At 38.6% G+C, this 15,978-nt stretch overlaps 1 protein-coding gene across 2 annotated transcripts in view; it reads right to left on the bottom strand.

The window, feature by feature from the left end:
* Positions 1-2,879: 2,879 nt before the first annotated feature.
* LOC144057927 (nuclear factor of activated T-cells, cytoplasmic 1-like) overlaps positions 2,880-15,978 on the bottom strand; it is a 74,503-nt gene continuing 61,404 nt past the window's right edge. For both annotated transcript variants that reach the window (XM_077575953.1, XM_077575952.1), the window contains one exon: positions 2,880-3,918. In XM_077575953.1, the coding sequence (XP_077432079.1) occupies positions 3,863-3,918 (56 nt within the window). In that variant the 3' untranslated portion in view covers positions 2,880-3,862. The remainder of the gene's footprint in view (positions 3,919-15,978) is intronic.

Here is a 15,978-nt window from a genome sequence, read left to right as displayed (position 1 = left end):
CTTAAAATGTTCAAAATAATTGGATGGAAACCTGACTAGTGTTGGGGAATCTTATATGCATTTTTGTTTTACAGCTCAAGTCCCACAACGACCCGGTGGGATATTTTCGAACCACCCGTTGGTATACGCATATACAGTATCTTCAAACTTTTACATATGTGTAGGCGTAAGAAAGTGTTGTGGTATTTGATTGGTGCATGACGCCCGCAGTGTTGGAAACGGGCGAAAACCTCTCACTGATTTTTCATGGTTTCTCAGCCTCATTATATATACGTGGCAATTCTTCTAATCATTTCAATTTGTCAGGGTTGTTAACGATGCTCTTCTCCATGGTGTGTCAAATTTACAAGACACTTTCATTTTCAATTTACAGTTACATTAGTTCCATTGCCTAAAATGGTCATTGACAGCTTATTTCAAAGGTGAAAGCGCTGGAACTGGAATGGAATGGCTTTGATACTGATGGTGTATTTGCACGGTGCACAATAAATTGATATTATATATGATATTGATGTGGCATTATTATTACCAATACTGGAGATTTCAGAATCAGATTTATTGGCCAAGTAATTTGGAATTTGTCTCCACAGTTACGACCCGTCCGAGAAACATGAAAATAGCAATGACTGCAACAGAGGAAGAGGAGTGGGGAGTAGGGAGGAATTTCAATTATTTAGCCTTTAACCTTAAGGTATCTTTAATTGTGCATGCTCGTTTTATTATCTAGTAACAATTTATTATTATGTGAGATGTCTCATTTCAGACATGAAACTATTTTTTTTCAAGCAGTGCAAGGCTATGAAAGTTAAAATAAGCCAAATCCAACTGGGTTCAAGTTGAAAATTGCCGAAGTATGCATAAATGAGTGGAAAGCATGGCCTGACTGCGTCATTTTTTTCTCTCACTGTCTTCCAGGGAATCACAATGCCAGTGGAAGAAGACCAAGGTAAAGAAAGGGTGCCAGGAAAAAGGGGGGGTGTTTGCCAATGTACATATATTGTGTGGCTATTTTGGGATTGCCACGGTCATCCAGGGGAGCACCGCCCAGGCCTGCCCTCCATCTCTATGGGGATGGGCGCTTCATAACTTTGATGGATGGAAAAAGAAGGGAGGAGTGGCAGGTGGTACACAGGAGTGTGGCACAGCTCCCACGACGAGGAGCGTTTCACACAACGACCCGCCACTAACGACTCTCCCCGGAAAACACGCAGGCCTCTGCTTGCAGCTCCATGATAAGCAGCTTGTTGCATTTGATAGCTTGATACAACAGGAAAGTCATGGCCAAAAGTTTCGGCAGTGATTCAAATTTGGTGTCTCACTGACTTTGCTGCTTCAGCATTTTTTATATTGTAAAAAAAACAATAACCAAACAATAAAAATCTATATTTTTTTACTGCTGTTATTTTTAATGTTATTTTTTATGCGCTTGTGCAATTGAATCAATCCCTTCCAAATTAAATTAGTCCTACCACATTGTAGAATAAATTAATAAATAAATAAAACATGTTTAAAAAAAAATACATCGTAATTTTCTGGGAGTTGGGGTGCCAAAAAAATACATCGAAATAACAAAAATTTATTCTAACTTACTTCTAATAAAAATAGGTTTGTTTCCATCATTAAAATACAGTTTGCAGTTTTAATTTCAACAAGATTCTGCCTTATTTTCAGTTTTATTTTAAAGTTTATTTCCTTAAATAACAGACAAATATTTGGGAAATTATGTTTCATTTATGAACATATTTTAACAATAAATATATGTATTTCAATATGAATGCGTTTTTTTGGGGGTGTGGAACAGAAGTATTGTGTGTTTACACAGTTACAGTGATTTCATGTTATTTTACATTCAGTGAACAAGATCATAGTCTATTGTTGAAAATTAAATGATATTTAAAAAATGTATATTTTATATATAAATAAAATCAACATCGAAATTCTGTTAATCTATGTTTTTTTTTTGTTTGTTTTTTTTACAGTTCAGCTTTATTGTTAATAGCTTATGTAACCGATACTGCCCTACAACAACATACAGTATAAGCAATTCAACTAATAAAGTCATACAATACTAAATTGTTGTAGTATTTTATTTAAACAAAACATGAAACAACCAAGAATATTTTAATATAACCACAATAATAAAAAGAGAAACAAAACTTTCAATTATTCAAACTTTAGAGAAAACGTCAACACACAACAAACGTGTTACTTTATCTTAACAGCTCAACAAAAATAATTGGGGACTTAAGTTATGCATGGTCACTACACCACTTATTAATTCACACTTGAATGCACTCAAAACACATTTCATTGTTCATAAATATATCATACTAATGATACATATGGTTCACCTTGTGCCTACACAGAAAAGCAATAGTCAATAATGATCTTGGATCCCAGAAGGGCATAAGGCACATAATAGAAACTTTGCTCATATAGTTTAGTCATGCTTTTATACTATAGTTCCCAAAATGTATGCAAGAGCTACATTGAAATCCATTATCAGCTAAATAAGAAACATTAGGCCAATGTGCATGCTCTGTAAGACAGATAACATAGGAAAGAAAGGTTAATATGAGAGCAGGAAAGAGCATAACATTTGGTGTGGGAGCACTACCACCTGCCTCTATATCTATGGTAAAGTGCATCATATTTTTTGTATTGGGCGGAATCACTGGAAGTTAAAGTCTGGACAATAATATCACCAAAGATAAAACCCTTTGGTTTACACAGATCAATTATTGCCAGTTATAAGTAACAGTCCTGCCAGCTCCTCATTTAAATGACAAAAATGAGTAAAACTGAAGCGGTAGCATACTTAAATTATCCTTCTGCTCATTTACACATCAAATCTGCAGTGAAAGAAGTTAAAGACTAAATCGCTTAGGAGTACTGTATTTTAGTTGAAATTCAGCAGGTAAGCATACCATTGTTTAACTATAAATGTGAGCAACGACAAACAAACAAAAAGTTCTATTTTCGGAATGTGGCTTTGTATGGTCAAGAAGAAACCTCGGTCCCACGTTGCGTGTTGTTGAACGATTGTCTGTGCATTATTATGTCATGGTCTGGGCATGACAAAACAGGCACTAGGGTGACAACTGGAATGAAGCGTAGTACAAATAGCAGAACACCAAAAAAAGAACAGTATATTGGAGGAGACAATTTCAAAGACGTAGCAAAATGCGTAGAATAAGCATAAGGCATATTGTCAAATTTGTGTTTATACAAAAGAACATGATACACAACATTCACTATAAACTAACAATGAGAACAAAGAACAAGAAAAAAAAATCTATATGTTCACATACTCCCTTTGTCATTTCCAACTTTTGTTACTTTTCCCCATAAACAAATCATCAAAATGATAGAAAAGTTGTCATATAAAAAACGTTGCACTTTGGGTTATAATTGACCATAATTTGCATTTCTCTGTCTGCTGCTGTTTGTCATCTTCACTACAAGTAAGGCACCAATTCATTTTCTGTGGTCTGACAGCACACGAAACAAAGTGATGACGCATGACAGTTATTATTGTCGCATACGTTTGTCCATGCATGAACATAACGTCAACATCACACTCCAAATGAAGATTGTCATTTGTCAATTAAGGCCAGTGTTGCCCTCGATATCACTTCCCGTTTGTACAAATAATATTACAAAAAAAATACTTACATAATTATAATAGATATTCAAACTTTGCCAGGCAGTCGATTTGAGTCTTTGATGAGGAAGGAACTGAAGTTAGCAAGAGTGGACGGATGGGATATCCTGATCGTGGTGGCTCTTCTTCATCTCCTCTCATTTGTACTGTTTTTACTTGATAGTTGTGTTTGCTGCTGCACAACCCTTGATCGATGATCTATGCATGAGTGTGAACGGAAATGCTGGAAAGGTCATTCCTGATGATCTCGTTAACTGTGGAAAGAAAAAGGTACCAGGTCATTTTTCTAAAATCACACCTGAGTGAATACAATATAGTGTAGTGCGTCTTTGCTGGAGGTTGCGACGTCACGTAACTATTGTACATTTACATAAAAAAAAAATCAGATTAATCTTCTTAAAAAAAAGTGAATTATTCACTGTATTTTTTTATGCAAATGGACTCGTTTAAATTTCAATTAGGTTTTTGACCTCACAGTACGTAAACATCTCTTATTAACTTATTCACTCGCAGCCATTTTCACTGAAGCAACCCCCTCCGCTCCCTGCTTTTTAAAACTGGATTTTGACTGATTTTGCAAGGTTCACAGAATATTTTGTTCTATTGCTATAAAAACATGAAACTTACCAAAAGAAAGATTAGTCTCTTCTTTCATCAGGAAAAAAAGTATATTTTTATCTGTTTTCCAATCAACATTAGAATATAACTAAGTTTCATCATTATTCACAAACCTAAACACTGAAAACACTGGGAAATAGAGCTTGTTGCAACATGGCCCTGATTGATCTCTTATACTCTGCTGCCAACTGCTGGCCATTTTTGTAATTACTACTATTGCTTTAATTGACCTCTTCAGGTCAGAAGCTGTATAAAAGCCTTCTGTATACTCCTTCAAAACACAAAAACATATAAATACGTTTTGGGGAGTGCAGGACAAAGTGTTAAAAACATATTTATACATTCAAACCGAAAAACGTATTTATATGTTTTTGTGTTTGAATGAGTAAAAGTACTAAATTATATAAGATTGAACACTAATGCAGGTAAGGTGTCAGCATTAGTCTTGCTGGATCTCAGTGCAGCATTTGATGCAGTTGATCAGAATTTACAGGCTATTAAACAAGTTGCAGGATTAAACAGTATAGTCCTAAAATTTTGTGATGATTGCAAAATTTTAAATCTGATCGAACAGTCATGACTTGGGGTCCCTCAAGGGTCAGTGATTGGAGACCTTTTTGTTCGGTCTGTAAATATTAGAGTCAATTGCTTCAGAACGCCAATATTGGCTATCATGGCTATGTAGATGACGCACAGCTATAGTTATCAATTTCCTGAAACGACAGCAGTTCAATTATTGTATTGTATCACTGTTTAAAGCAAATTAACAACTGTTGGCAACGGCAGGTAAGAGAATGTGTTACTTTTTTAATTTTAACATGGTGTTTTATAAATATTGAGCACAAATAATACACTTTAAAAAAAACAACAACTAAAACTAATACTGGAACTAACTAAAACTAAACTACAATTAAACATTTTTAAATAACAAACTAATAAAAACTTACAGAACCACTCTGAAAACTAATTAAAATTAACTAAATGTAAAAAGCAAACTAAAATGAAAATTCCAAAACTATAATAAAAAAATTGCATTAGTGCATTGATTATACCCCTCCTACCACCAAAAGACTGTGAAAGTGGCTCTTGTGAGGATAAGAGGTTCAGAAAATTGATGGCTGGGTAGGGCATTAATGCATTTAATGCATTTAAATGAGCTCATGCTGTCAAGTTAAAACTTTCTAATTGATTGACACAAGTATGTCTATGCAAAGCTGACAACTGACTGCACTACATATTAAACAGATAGATACTATTCAACTACAGTCATGGCCAAACCATTTCATTGAAACAAGATGACACCTCATTAAAAGACCAAGTTGTAGAACACAACTCACGCAACAGGCTGTTGCTGTGCTGTACATGCACGAAGCCTGAGATCACTTTGGGCAAAAATGACATCAAATTAGTGCTATTCGGAAATACCGTTGACCAGGAATCCAAACAATCTATTGTCCTTGAAAAGTCATATCGGCCCCATACACACATCTCTTTACACAAGTCATCCTCATGTCTTTCCTGTGCCCGCGCCTTTCCCACAGTCAGGCAGGCGCAGATCAGCCTGCTGCTTTTATCTGCTTTGTATTCTTTGGCAAAACAGAGGGAAGTGACCGAGAAGATGGCGAGGACCTCGAGTCCTACAGCTCAATGCAAACAAGAAGCTCCCCACCTATAAAGCTGTTTGTGATAAAGCCAACTGATGTAGACAGAGGCAGACGGAGTCTAACGGTGAGGAGTCAAGACAGGAAGTCTACCCACCTTAAGGCAGTGTGTTATTACAAGATACTGTTTGGTGACATGCTGATTCACTCAAGGCATCTCCTGAATAAGAAATGCAAGTAACACTCACTGGACAATTCAAGAGGCACAAGTGCATGATTTAGTGCAGTGGTTCTGAAACTTGTTGGAGGTATTGAACCCCACCAGTTTCCTATCTGCGTTCACTGAACCATTCGTTACTGGAAAATAAAATAGGTTCCCAACCAAACCAAATTCAAGACATAGCGTTCCGTTAGTTTTGCTAAATAGCTTTTTGTGCTGAACTGGAAATGCTCAACTTGGCATTGCAAATCATGCAGTTAGGATGCTGACTCCCATCACTCAACTCAACAAAAAAACAACAACAACACTGTTTTCTTAAGCAACAGATACAAGGAAAACAGCAGAAGCCCCAGAATTAAACCCTGTGGAACATCAAAAGTTATGTTATACATATTGCGCATATTTGTCCGACCACTTTCTTTTTGCTCTACATAATCAGTATGAAGGGATTACAGTAATAAAGAAATTCACGACGTACCATCACAACGGCCACAAGTCGACTACTGAACACAGTAAATTCTTTGCAGCACAGATGGGCCTACCCTAGGATTATGGCATGATCACCTGCAGCCAATGATAGCCAAGTGGGGCGTATCATCATGAATCATTTGAGACAGGTGTGCCTTGACCTCCGCCAAACCCCTGAGACTGACTAAGACTGATCAAACCCAGGTTAAGACCAATTCATCTAGGGCAGAGGTGGGCAATCTCGGTCCTCGAGGGCCGGAGTCCTGCAGGTTTTGGAGGTTTCTCACTTTCAACACAAGCTGATTCCAATCAACAGTATCGTTATCAGGCTTATGCAGAGCTTGCTGATGAGCTGATCATATACAGTATCAGCTGTGTTGGAGAAGGGCAACATGCAAAACCTGCAGGACTCCAGCCCTCGATGCCCACCTCTGATCTAGGGAGATCAATAAATCAGGTGAATTTGATAATATCATATTGAGTAGGGATGGGTACCAAAGACGGTACTTTTTGTGGTATGAACTGATTTGGGTCGGTACTGATGAGCACCGATTGACGTAAAAACAAACGGTACCATGTTTCGGTTCTGAAGCACGTCTTTCTAAATGGTGATTGTGCGGGAGTAAAACAGTTGACGATATTCCAAAGCGCACTTGAACACAACATGTTTACACCAGCGTACTAACGTCACGCATTCGCGCGTGATTTTACACGCTAAAATTACATTTACGGGTTTTCAAACGAGCGAGATTTTTGGGCACCAAGCCAAACAGTTTATAAAGTATGACAGCCTACGCACTGGGGGTAGGCTGGCAATGCCTGGTTCCGCAAAATGAGTGCATGACTGAGACCGAGAGGGAGATGTCGGCGGCGTCCTCCCTCGCTGCACCCACGCACGTCGCCGAAACTAAGAGGTCAAATCTTTTTTTGGGGGGCTATATAAGTCTATTGTGGTTTTGAACTTCGAACTCAGCGTGTGGCAGGCTTTACATTCCTGAAAAACAACTACACAATAAAAAAATATTTTTAATTAAAATTAATTATGTGTATTAATTATAGCCTATTTCAGTAATAGTAAAATGTTATACCTTTATTTTTACTATTCCACTCTGTCTCATTTGTTTTAAAATTTAAATCATCGTTATTTGTCATTATTTGTCAAATTTTATATTTTGAAAAGTAATTGTTATATTGATTTTTTAAAAGATTGTACTGTTAAATAAACAATGATGAACATTTTTACCAGCCAAATAAATGAATAAATTAAATTTAAAAAACTAAAAGTGTGTGTGTGTGTGTGTGAAAATTGCAAAAGAAAATTGGTACTGTTGAGTACCGGTATCGATTCTCAGGTACCGAGAATTGGAACAGTACCGGTTCAAACGTGAAAGGTACCCATCCCTAGTATTGAGAGAGTATAACTGGGTTTAATATACAGTATACTGTATAATAATAATAATAATAATAATAATAATAATAATAATAATAATAAAACAGGCCAAACACACACATAAACACACATGAACACGCACATACACACACACACACGCACACACACGCACACACACACACACACACACACACACACACACGCACACGCACACACACACACACACACACACACACACACACACACACACGTGTTGTACGGGACTCACCTCCTGATACAGGAGGAACTCCCACTGGAAAAACACAACCTGTGCCAACACTGCAGGCTGTTTTGAACTCTATTTGGCTCAACAGGCATTTACACGCTCAAGGTTATTTTTAGCTCTGCCATTGCAGGGCATGAAGGATGTGCGCACACGTTTAACAATGAAAACATCTAATTTTTATATTACTGCTCATCTCTGGAGCCAAGGTGAGTAACAGCTCCAGGTGTCTGGAGCTCTCCTGAAGAGTGACGGGAAAATACAAAAGTTTGGTAACAAAAACATCAAAGCCACAAATAGCTTTTATATTGCTGTTGATTTTAAAAAACAATACCGTCACATCCTTTCTTTGTTCCATACTATAACAGCAGTGATGTATCTTCCTTTATCAAGTCATACTTTCCACCGGCATCGTTGATCATGTTCCATTCTGAGAAAACGGGTGCTAAAGTGACACAAAACGTACAAGTTTTCCAATTTGTTTTGGTTTTACGTACACAGCGTCAGTGAGGCCCGCAGAAGCAGGATGTGGTCACAAAAACACAAAAATCGTTTGCGCTTTAATGTGGTTGATTGCATGTATGTGGTAGCCTCTTCCTATTTTTTTATGACAAAGATCTTGTAAAGCCTTGAACAAAAACCAAAAAAAGCTTAAAAAAAATTGGCATCAGTCAAACAAAACACGAAAAAGTCCGGTATGTGTCACGGCAGACATGAGAGAATTTCATTTTGGAATCAATCTCACTTTCTCTGAAGTGACTTGATAACCTCAAATATGCAGCATTAAGGAACGCAGACATGCTTGGGAACATTTTGTTCAACATGGAGTCTGCCTGCAAAATCTCATTCTGTTTCATAATGAGCAAGGACAGGTGGACCGCTTTAAAATGAGGGCTATTTTACACCATTACACTATTTTATGTTTGAACTAATTAATCTTGTCATCTCAGTGGACAGCTGGACAAACATATTTGGCTTGGTTGTTTTTTCTGACTTAGTTCAGTAGCTCAGTCTAATCATGGAAAGCTGTAACTGAGAGGATACACTCTCATGAATAAACAAAAACAGTGGAAAAATGAACGGCGTTATTCCCCTGGTGAAAAAAGAAAAACATGTCGCATTAAACTGACTCAATTATTAGTGACATTGTTCATTAGGTGCAGCGCTTTTGCAATCGGTGGAGCGTAAGGACAACCTGGCATGACTGAAATTGACACTGCTTGGGCAGCTGGGAGATCTATTTAATAATATGTGAGACACCAAAATATGAATGCTCTTTACAGACATGTCAAATCGACTGAATGATTGAATGGATAAATGAACTTGGCACATATTCAAATACATGTAAAACACATTGTAGCTTGGCACCCTAACCCTAACCCAGTATGTGAACCAATATGTAGATTTAGGCATGCTGAACAAAAATCGGTCTTCCCAAAAGACAAAAAAAGAGTACACTCTAAAAACAGTTGGGTCGAAAATAACTCAATTATGTGTCAAAAATGGACCGATCCTCTACTTGGGTCAATTTGACCCAACTTTGGGTCAAGAAATTAGTCTTTTAGTGTAAAACAACTCATAAATACTGGTCAGATCCTTTACTTGGGTCAAAAAATTGTATAAAACAACTCTTTTTTGATCCATAATTGGATTACTTTTGACCGAACTGTTTTTAGAGTGTAGACTACATGAGACTGCGTAGGTGGCAGCTTGTTGGTTCAGGTTCTAATAGGATAATATAATCTAGAAGGGTCAATAAATTAGAACATCTATCAGACACCTCAACTTGACAATTGCGGCAATAGACATTTTATTTTATGCCACTGCCCAGAAAAACAAAAGTTGAGCAAGTTGAAATTGAATAGAAACAGAATGGACACTGGCTACAGGTTTTATTTATCACTGAACCACATTTGTGTCAAAATGGTGTCCAGACTGATGCAATCCCTGACACGTTCATCCAATTTGTCATTTTCATTGAGCACAGCTATAATAGCTGTGATTTTCATAAATGTCTTATGTTGATTGACTGAGTTGTTACTTCTGAAAGTTCATCCATCCCAGATCAGCCAAGATCCAAACACAAAAGCACTCGAATGTGAGGTTCAAGTGTGATCTGACTGCTCTTCTGTAATTCAGCCTAAAATCCAATGAAATAGAAAGATGGCCGATGCTTCTGTCAGAATGATCATTTTAGTTTTGCCCAATTTAGTGCCAGATACCACGGCACTTAGCTAATAGATGGATCCAAAGCAGTGATCCGAATTTTTTGGGGATGTTCAATGCCACTTTTTTTTCAGACCGATACTAGTACGAGTACTTAACTCTGAAGTAGTCAGCGATACAGATACTAATGCTGCCTTCGAGGAAGGTGGGAAGTCGCACTTTTCTGACTTCATACTAGGAAGTACGCACAAGAACGCCCCTTTGAACTCAGATATCCGAGTTGCAAAGTCGGGAAAAAAAGGATTCAAATTCACCGACTAGTTTAAATCTCGACAATGGCGAACCTCACAGAGACAAAGACCCTGAATGGCAAAACATAATTATAAACACATTTAGCTATTTATTTTTTATAACATTAATTTAGTTACTTTATGTAACCAAATGTGATTTTGACTGACTGTGTTAACCAGAACAACAAACAATTTATCGGAATCAGTCATCATCTCGAATGCTTTGAGGTCAGAACTGTGACAATCCTAGTAGAATATCGACTTCCCACCGTCCTCGAATGCAACATATGTACTCCTAGTACTTTTCATACATAACACTTGACAAAAAAAAAAAAACTATGACAGATAATTTTTAGAGATAATTTTAAGAAAGACCAATTTATTACAATACTGCACAGGGGTGTCCAAGTCCGGTCCTCAAGAGCCCCTATCCAGCCTGTTTTCAATTTCTCCCTCCTTCAACACATCTGAATTAAATAATCAGGATCGTTATCAGGCTTCTGCAGATCCTGCCGATTAGCTGATTATTTGATCCAGGTGTGTTGGAGAAGGGCAACATGAAAACCAGGCAGGATAGGGGCTTTTGAGGACCAGACTTGGGCACCCCTGATATACAGTTGCGCTTGAAAGTCTACATGTTTATTAGCATAACTGCAAATGTACAAAAGCTAAATGCCGCTTAATGACACATAAAGGCTATGAATCGTCACCAAAATTCACGTGCACGTCTACGCATGTCAACGTAAACCTTGAAAAATATCAAAATAATTGCCACAGTATTTTGGATTTTATGGGCATTAAACATTTTTCTCACCATCTACATACCCCTAAGTTAAGTAATCTTTCAAGCACAACTATAGCATTTTTCCTTAAAATTGCATGCAATTAATGGAAATTTTCTATTCTTCCCATTTCTAATGACTATTTCCTGATCGTAAAATGGCCACAAGAGGTCAGCCGATATTGGTATTGGACGCTGTCGCAAGTACCGAAACCTTGAAATAAGGCATTGGCCCGATACCAATATCTGTAATCGGTACTGGCGCATCTCTACTAATTAAAATTAGGGGTGCGAGGCGATAAATTTTTTGTTTATCGTAATCACTTGCATGGCTTCAATAGTTAACTCACGATTAATTGCAATTTTTTGTATCTGTTCTAAATGTAAAATAAAATGTACAATAAAATACTTTTCTTAAAGTTGACCTGTTACAGCGTCTTTATCAAAACTGTTAGTGAAGAGTGTTGTGCACTTGGGTTCAATAACGTAGGTAGAAATCATTGGAAACCTTGTGGTCTGGAGGCCCCATAGCCGCTCTGAGTTTCAGCAGGTGAAACCCGATCTTCAGCTAAATCAGTTGTGACTGGCAATGAGCTGGCGGAGAGTGACGCCACCCTCCAGCAGCTTCTGAACTGACTTAAGAAAGCGGGACCTCTGACCTAAAGGCTGTAACAGAGGTTTCCTGCCAGGGACTTCTGTTCTCACATTTAGTCTCAGGATAGCAAAGGAGAGCGGGGCACCTTCCTGAACTTTAATCACTTTCACTGCACGAATAAAGTTTCAGCTGCTGGGGTCACGGACCTTCATGCTGTATCGTGAAGGCTGATGTTTCCTCTGCTTTCTCAACACTCGCGTATTAGCACATCAGCCTTGTGAGAAAGAGGAGCTCGCTTCCTTCTATTGTGGCATCCAGCTCTCGCTGCATGTGAGGAAGTGTGTCTGTCATACAATATGGGTAATACAGTATAAACACTACTCACAAGACTCGAAAGAGACTGGTAAGAGCAAGTTAAACCTCATTTGAACTTCATGTGGAATTGATTTGGTGGGGAAGCCAAACTAAAGATCCAACTTGCTGGAGAGAGACAATTGAATTTCCTGCTACATATTACTTTTGTTTCCCCACTATATCAAATCTTCTCTTGGCCTCAGCAGAAAAACTTAATGGACAATTTGCTGCCTCCCACACACACGCACGCACGCACACGCACAAACACACACACACGACTCAAATGGCTGGGCGGAGAGCCTCTGAAAACGTCACTTATCCTATGCCGATAAGAGCAGCATGAAAAACGAAAAGGGGTTAAGTTAAAAAAAAATGAAAATAAAGTAGAAATTAAAAAGATAAAAAATTTTTTTAAATGACCTCAGACAGGCATATATATGATGAGTAGATATAAAAAGACTCATTGAAAGAGACAAACACTTTTGTCAATAAAAATCAATTGAGGTTTTGCCAGTAGACCTCTAATCTATCACTGTAATCCCTTCGGGTCTAATATAGAGGAAGTTCATTTCCACAACCAAGTTTAAGTGTTAAATTCTGGACTTTCTTGAGAAAACCGTTGACTACTGGCACAGAAGACGGAGGCATTAAAAAAAAAAAAGTCCTAAATCTCAAGCCATGTGACACTTTGGGGACAAGCATGTCTTCAGATCAGAATCACCCCCCCTCCCCGAAAATCAATTGTGTATTTTGTTTTTTAAAGTAAACCTGTCATTACATTTATATGTCCCTTTACGCACCAATATATGCTATGACTCCTAATTGTGGGGCCAAATTCAACCAATCAGAAACAAAATAGCTAATGACAAGCAAAAATAAATACATAAACAAATAGATAAAAAAATAAAAGTACAGAACATGGCAAGCACATCAGCCTCAGACTTAGTCGGAGGTTTGGGTTTTAACCTTAACCTGGGTCTTTTTGTTTGTTCTGGGTATTCTGGTTTTCTCTTACATTGCAAAAATGTGCATGGTTGGTTAATTGCAGACTCTTAATTTGGCTACACAGAAACAGAGCCTTGTAGTACATATGCCAGGCCTGAAGTGGCGCTGTCACGCCTAACAGGAAGTCACTCAAAACTGAGAATAAAAAGCCTGTGTGATGTAGACGAAGGCTGTGTCCGAATGTCCACCCTTAATTAATCTATAACCCCTCATTCACTATATCAGGGGTGTCCAACTGGCGAACCGCGGTCCAGCTCTGGACCCCGAGACCCTTTCATTTGGACCTCCAAGAATATGTAAAATTTTTGAATAGGAGCGTGCTGGGGCGCGAGGGCAGCTATGCCTGAGCCGGGGTCCGGTAAGCTCGCAAACTTTTGTTTGTTTCTTGGGGTACACGCTTTCTCACGACAAACGTGATGAAGTATGGCGTTGTCAAAAATCTGAAAAGTAAACCCTGAAAAGTGAACGGACTGAGGCATACGCTTTAATTTTACCGGCATCGAGGGCTACAAGCCCCGTGAATCTGCCTTCGAGTGCTCATTGCGCGTGCAGGGGATTTTGGGCACAACACAAAAAAAATCATTTTACTGACTCCGGAATGGTCGAGGAATGTTTGAAGAGAAGGAAGGAAGGAGAGCGACTCAAACATCAAATTCCCTTGTCATCTACAACAACACTGAACAAAGCAGCTATCGGAGGATGCACAGCCCCAGATGGACAGCGCCATCCAAAGTGCCCGGTGTTTTTCGCTAGCTGCTGATGAATGAAATAAACTGATGTAAGTAACAATACTCAGCTTTGAGTGTATGTCCGGTTCTATCACGAGGAGACCAAAACATTTCTAGAGGACATTTTGGGTATCAGCTTAGAAAACACATACGAGAGGAAAGGACATATATTTGGCCATAAAGGAAATGCTGAAAGAGAAAAGAAATAATGTGACAATTGTTGTATCCATAACTAATGAAGGGGACCCTTCCTTCAAAGATTTAGTTTTTGTTATTGACATGTTTACAATTGAATAAAAGAGCAGAAAATGAAATTATTGCGGTTGGGTGTTTTTCATGTCTGGACCACGGTCAATTGGGCTGATCGGGTTAGTGGACCTCTTGCCAATTTAGTTGGGGACCCCAGCACTATATAGTCCCACACTATATAGTGGCCTAATATATAGGGCCCCCATTTGGTTTGGTGATTCGGACAGCCGGCCCACTACTTTCTTCTCGTGTGACCACCGTACATGTCATGACGCACCGGCACATAACTCTTCAACTATTTATTGTGAATTAAATGTTTTAAAATTGTATTTTATTTCTTTTGTTGGACATATTTTCAAGTAAAACAAATTAATTATTTCCATAGTATATAGTTAATGTACTGCGATTGATTGGCAACCAGTTCAGGGTGTACCCTGCCTACTGCCCGAGGCTAGCTGGGATAGGCTCCAGCACTCCCCGTGACCCTTGTGAGGACAAGAGCTTAAGAAAATGGATGGATGGATAGTTAATGTAGCACTTTGATTCTCATGCTTGCGCTGCCATGTTTTTGTCCTATTGTGTTCTATATCGACGGTTTGAGTGAGCATCCATGTTCACTACTTTTCAAAGTGTAGTGTGGGTAATTTTGAGTGCACTACATTTTCGCTCTTTGGACATTCGGACACTCCTACAAAATGGCGTGAGCCCTGAGTGGTGCCCTGTAAAGGGAGTAGTGTGTACATTCGGACACAGCCATTCTCGCATCATTGGCGGGGAAAGAGACGTGAGCGTGAAATGAGTGTGGACTGACGACGGGCTAGAACTCGTGCTTTGGAACTGAAGCCAAATCAACGCCAACCAGAGAACATCCGACACGATAATCATGCATTTGTGTTTTAAATGCTGGCAGTGTTCGCGCATGGTGACATGAGAACTGAGACAACCAGCTCATCATTTCAGGAAAGATTTGTATGTGTTGTACACTGAAACACGGGTCCCAATTGAAAATATATATATTTTTCAGGCTACTAAAACGATGAAAATTCTAAAGTTTACAGTAAAAAGCCTTTGTGGGTGCACTCTTATGCATTCCATTGCGGACGTAGCCTAAATTGTGCAGAGGGTTGAATGTGAGTCCAAATGGTTGTTTGTGTAATGTGCCCTGTGATTGATTGGCCACAAATTCAGGGTGGAGCCAAGCCTAATAAAATCTGACCTTGGAAAATGTGCATAGTTGTTCACTTAAAATTTTAAAAATAATAATTTAAAAAATAATAATAATAATGTGATCTGAGCTGAGCAATATCCCAAATTAGATTATCTAAAGAGCTTCAGTGAAATTTCCACCTCTGGTGTGCTTGTTTTGGCTGCAGTGGTGCGTAACCTTTTGTCTTTGATCATGCACTCAATTGCTGTGCCTCTCCCTATCTCGCCTCCCTCTGTGTCTCATAGCATCACTTCCCTCTCCTCCTTTTCCTCAACTTCTCATTTCCTCCAAGCCCCAGGAGGCTGCGGGTGTGCCCCGTGAGAGGGTGGTCCCCAAGGAGGATGAGGAGGAGGTGTTTACAATACATGGAGGCTGCTTTC

Source organism: Vanacampus margaritifer, chromosome 9, assembly GCF_051991255.1.
Source record: "Vanacampus margaritifer isolate UIUO_Vmar chromosome 9, RoL_Vmar_1.0, whole genome shotgun sequence".
Taxonomy (NCBI): Eukaryota; Metazoa; Chordata; class Actinopteri; order Syngnathiformes; family Syngnathidae; genus Vanacampus; species Vanacampus margaritifer.
Note: the sequence above shows the minus strand (reverse complement) of the source record. Positions and strands in the feature narration are given on the sequence as shown.